This window comes from Galeopterus variegatus, unplaced genomic scaffold (genome assembly GCF_000696425.1).
Source record: "Galeopterus variegatus unplaced genomic scaffold, G_variegatus-3.0.2 Scaffold594, whole genome shotgun sequence".
Taxonomy (NCBI): Eukaryota; Metazoa; Chordata; class Mammalia; order Dermoptera; family Cynocephalidae; genus Galeopterus; species Galeopterus variegatus.
In genome coordinates, this window is record NW_007726705.1 from 185,347 (window position 1) to 190,778 (window position 5,432).

The 5,432-nt window shown below is 45.1% G+C and overlaps 1 protein-coding gene across 1 annotated transcript in view; it reads right to left on the reverse strand.

Moving 5' to 3' along the window:
* Nucleotides 1–2,345: 2,345 nt before the first annotated feature.
* Nucleotides 2,346–5,432, reverse strand: part of SHROOM4 (shroom family member 4) — a 251,062-nt gene continuing 247,975 nt past the window's right edge. The window contains exons 9-10 of the mRNA XM_008570339.1: nucleotides 3,657–3,926; nucleotides 2,346–2,615 (exon numbers count right to left, since the gene is read on the reverse strand). Of these exons, the coding sequence (XP_008568561.1) occupies nucleotides 2,346–2,615; nucleotides 3,657–3,926 (540 nt within the window). The remainder of the gene's footprint in view (nucleotides 2,616–3,656; nucleotides 3,927–5,432) is intronic.

Here is a 5,432-nt window from a genome sequence, read left to right on the forward strand (position 1 = left end):
TAGGGTTATTTTTTAAATGCTTTGGAAACTGTCCCACCATGTTAAATGAGCATCCTTGCATTCTGATTCCAACTCTGGAAACTAATTTGAGGTGAAATGAGGGACGAAAACAACAGAGTTCATAGTATTTTTGGCATCATAAACTTAAGGTGCAACCAACCTAATGCTGACTAGAAAAACCCAGATTATGGCCATGGTGTCCAGGTAAGTGACCACCCTTTTCCCTGGGCCCATATTGCCAAAAAGCTGTAAGCTATTCTAGCAAAAAAAAAAAAAAAAAAATTCTTAGAATGATCGAACAGATTGGTCTCATCCCCTCAAAACAGGACATCTCAATTTGTTTATTGTTTGTTCTACAGCCTGTTAAAAAAAGCACTCCCTCACCTTTCTCAGCCTCGGCTTGGGTAAGCCTAGTCCTTAAACCATCAGCCTTCCTGAATAAAGTAGAATCTTCCACTGGAGGGCACAACGAACTGCTGGGTTGACATTCTAACAGTGGTTCCGGCAGCAGCAGTACTAAGAGCATAGCCGGGGCCACATAGAAAGGGTCACCCCCCCCTCCCCCAGGACACCCTACTGGCCAAGACTCTCCCATTGTTTTCAAATACAATGAAGAGGAAACGGAAGCTAGTGACCAGTATTTGCAGCAGCAGCAAAGTTCCTTGGCAAGTTCTTTGGTTGAATGAGGCACCCCTGCTGCTAGTTAACCTCCATGGACCCTGAGGAACTCAGCAGTAACTAGAAGAGACGCCAGGGCTTGGCTGAGCTTGGCTGGCCTGGGCTTGGCTGTGTAATACCAAGGATTGGCCCCAGTTAGCAAGGAATGGGAAATTGAGCTGGATAACAGAGCAATTTGGTCATAACTCCCTTCCTGCCATCACCCACCTGAAGGCTTTTCCAGGATAGAAGCTGGCTACAGTGTCAGGACCTTGGCAACAGAAGCAGCTGTAGTTGTTTGTATGCCTAAGATCCTGGCTGGATCATAATTTGCTCTGGGGGGCTGGCCCTGGGTGCAGTTCCCAGCTATCATGAATTTTGGTTCCTGAGCCAGGACATAAGCTGATAAAGCAATTGTTAGACGAGCTCCTCCTGAGCTCACCTCTACTCCTCCCTTAGCTTGGAGATGGTAGAGAAATAGGTGAGCCTTTGTCAGTTTCAGGAGATTTCTTTGGTTTCAAAAAAACAATAAGTTAAAAAAAATTGCACCCTGCTAAGCTCATGGCCCCCCATACTTCAAGGAAAGCACATGGCCAGATCACAGTAGGGAGGCTCTGAGTTGAAGGGGAGAACTCCTTTCTTAGACAATTGTAGTCATGGTGGCAAGAATTCAATGCCTTGGCACTTGCTTACCTAGCCATGTTGGATTAAGGCTGATCTGCAGAAAATGCTTTCCTTCTGGGCTAACTTTTCCCTCTCCAACTTCCCTCTTCTCTCCTTATTAGTTAAAAAAGAAAAAAACAATCAAAACATAAAAATAAATAAAGTCAAAAGGCCATTTAAAATATAACAAGAACCCCTCCCTGCAATAATGAAAGCTATATCCAGAAGTCGGCTTTAGTAGAGCTATTAATGGCCCACAGTGTGAAGCCCTGGGGTAGGCACCTGTAACCACCAGCAATGAAAGGGAAAGATGAAACAGGAGGTGGTAGGCCCAATGTCTTCTGACATGAGGAGAGCCACACTGAAGTAGGCCTCTTCCCCCTTAAATAGCTGCTGGAGAGAGAATGTGGGGGTGGAGCCAATTTGTTTAAGCCTGGCTCCTTCCTGAGGGGCACCTGGGGATACCCAACCTTTGCTGGCATTCTGTTAAGTGTAATTCTTCCTTCTGTGCTTCCCACTGCAAAGCTTGGGTGAGACCCTGAAACTGGTGCTGAGTGAATCCCCACAAGGCAGCCAGATGTGTGGGAAAAGGCTGAGCCACAAGCCCTGCATAGAGTGGAGCTGCACAGGCAGCTTCTCTCTGAGCCTTAAGAGGCTGATTATGGTGTGGGTGGGTGGTGAGCATGTGGTGTCTTTGGTGTCCTAGTACAAAGAAGATTGAAGGCACTTTGTTGTCTCTGTATGCTGCGAGTGCTTGTCCATGCAAACTGTGAGAAGGAGAGTGTGACTGTATGATCACACCTTGCTGCAGCTCCTTAGGGTAGAACCTTGGAGCCTCTCCCGGGTCTCCTGACTGGTTGGGACCACTGCTAGGGAATAATGAGAGACATCCATGGTAGAGGGCTGGAATAAACTGCTAATGATTTGCTATCTACTTGCTAACAAACTGCTAACGAAGATTAGCAGAAGACTGAAAGCACTTCCCACTGGCTGGGCAGAGATGCTATGGCAGACTGCCAGTAGAATTAGAAATTGCTGGGCCCCAGGAGTAGGCTCTCCCTGAGACATTTAAGCTGCTCTTCCCCGAGCTTGATCTTCTCCTCCAACTCTCGCTGTTCAATGATGAGAGCAGACTTCATCTTGACAAAGTGCTGGTAATCTTGGAGCTGGTCCTGAGGCAGGTAGCGGGAGACCATGCCAAACACCAACTTCTCCCGGCCGTCCACATGCTCCTTCAGCTCCTTGGCATCTGCCAACTGCCCCGTGAGCTGCTGCTTCTTCTCTATCAGCACCAGCTGGGAAGCAGAGGACCAATTAAGGGCTATTAAAATTACCAGACATCTGCCTATCAGTGCTCCACCAGGGATGCTGCCACAAAGCAGCTATCCATCCTGCTAGTTGATCAGTCCTAGATTTCCTGCCCAGAAGTCCACCTCCTTGTAAAAGCCTTTCTTTCCTGTAGCAGGAGGAGAATAAACACTTTAGGAATTCTGGACAGGAGGATGTACAATCACCTTTTTCCATTTCTAAAGCTGTCTTTAATCCGTGGGCCACCACTGAGTTTTGGGTGGCAGAAGGCTCTGACAAAACCAGCCTGTGTCCCTTCCATCTGGTGAATAACCGTCACTGTAGCAATGCTTTCTACATGGTGTGTGTCTCTGTTTGAGTGGATGTATCTGTGTGTATATACACATGCATATGCACCTCTTATTGTGGATTCAAAGTTGTATCTAAAGCCACTTGTATAGGGAAAGGTAATGCAGTTTTGGTTCAGGAATGTACACAAAGTGACCCAACCTGTGAGACCGAGAGCCTCCCAATCTCAACTACCTGATGAAACCACCCACTCCAACTCCAGTGAGAGTGAGACAAAATTGCTGCTGCCACTGCTGCTGCTGCTACTACCACTACTACTACTGGCAACCAGCACTGATCTAGTGTTTACCCTGTTCCAGGCCCTGTTTTAAGTAATTAACATGAATTATCTAATTTAATTATCATAAGAACCCCATGAGGCAGGTCGTATGAGTATATTTCAAAATGTTTGTTGAAAAATAGAGTTAAAATACGAATCTCTCCATGAATTTTTTGAAGCACCCTTGTATGTTCACTCCATTTTATAGATGAGGAGATTGAGAGTGAGGTTAAATAAGCTGCCCACAGTCACACAGCTAATAAGTAGTAAAGCCAGAATTTCAGGGCACTTAAAAGCCAGTGCTCACACTCTTAACACTAAGTTCTCCTGCTTCCCATAATAGTCAAACTTGAAAGAGGGAGACCTGAGAAGAAATAGAGGGTATTTTCCTCCATCTATACCCCAAAGACCCCAACTCTACCTTCTCCTGGTTGGCCTCTGAGTCGACGCTGTTGAGAGCATTCTCCACCCGGGCCAGTCGTCCAGAGAGTGACAGCAACAGGTTGACCACTTTGTCCAGGTCCCCAATAAACAAGCGATATTTTTCAAACTCATTGGATTTGCAGACAGATTTTAAATTGGCCTCCACTTCCTCCCCAAGGGCAGAATTGGCATTGATGTCCTCCAGCAGCCCTCGTTGGGCTTCCCGCAGGACAGAAAGTTTTCTGCCAATGCTCTCAATAAGCTGTATCTAAGAGAGTTAAACAGGAGAAGACAAAGGATGAGAATGAGACCAACAGAAACTGATATATATGCCTGTAACCTCTGTTTTGGAATCCAAGTATCAGATGGTAGATTCTACCTTAGTCACTGGAAACAAAGAAAATCTGGGCAAGTCGTGAGCAATTCCAGTTTTCTGGGCAGGCACCTTCTCTTCCTTTTGGTGGCTCAGTCGCCATCAAACTTCTTGGCATTTGATAAGTGGTACCCAAGAACTAGGCCTCATTTGCCAAGTGCAAATTAATAAATACTTGTTGAGACTATTTAATAAATAGGAACTGGAATGCTTATGAGAGCCTAGGCTGGAAAAGCACTTGTCATCAAATATTTGCCTATCACTTCATTCATTCTCCTTCAATCCATTTAAGTATCTCTTATGTTTCATGGCACTGTAGTAGGTCCTTGCACCCTCAGCTTAGTTTGTGAGGCCTTTTGGATGAGAGTGTGAGTTCTGGAGTCACAAGAACTGGGTTTGACTTCTAGCTCTGCCACTTCCTAGCTGTGGGATCTTAGGTGACTTGACTTTATTGAGCTTCACTTTATCTATTAGAATGGAGGTAATTGCAGCACCCACTGCACTGGGTCATAATCAAGATTCAATGAGACAATGCATGTAAAGGACTTGGCACGGAGTAAATGCTTAATAAAAGCTAGGCTGCTATTATTATTTTTCAGTCTGGTCTCACCCTACCATTCTAATGTAACTCCTCACACCTTTCAGGATTAGCTCCTCACTCTCCTCTGTGTTCACAACACTCATTCTTGTGTTCCTGAGTTGCTTATGCAGTTCTACCTACTCTATCTCTTTCTTCACTTGGCCTATTATTCTTTCCTCAGGGCTTAACTTTGCCCCTACCTTCCCTACAGGAAGTGCTCCTCTGTAAGCCTTCTGTCAATGATCTCTTTCTTTTCTGAGCTCTCAATTCTTTTAGAATTAGAATCCTAATTGAACCTAATAATTTGAAGTTGTTCACTTTCTATTTCATGATTGTGAATTTGATCCCTCGCCTACTATTGATTGTAAGATTCTCAAGGGAATTCTGATTTGTCTCTCCTACAGGTGTAACCAGTTCTGGGACTGCACTCACAGGAAGGCAGTGTGGTACAGTGGAGTTTTGGAGTCAGAGACACCCGGATTCCAATCTCACCTCCTCCAAATTATGTGACCTTGGGGAAGATACCTAATCTTACTAAGACTTCTGTTTTCCTCATCTGTAAAATGGAGAAGCACCCCCGCAACCTAGGTTTGTTGTGTTGGTTAAATGAGATCACAGAAGTAAAATACTTAGTATAGTTGGCCCTCTGTATCCCTCTGTATCCGTGAGTTCTGCATCTGTTCATTCAACTAATCGCAGATTGAAAATACTAAAAAAAAAATAATAATTAAAGTAATAATACAACAATAAAAAGTAATACTGATCGGGGCCGGCCCGGTGGCGCACTGCTACAGTGCGCCGCTTGGGAGCGCGGCGGCGCT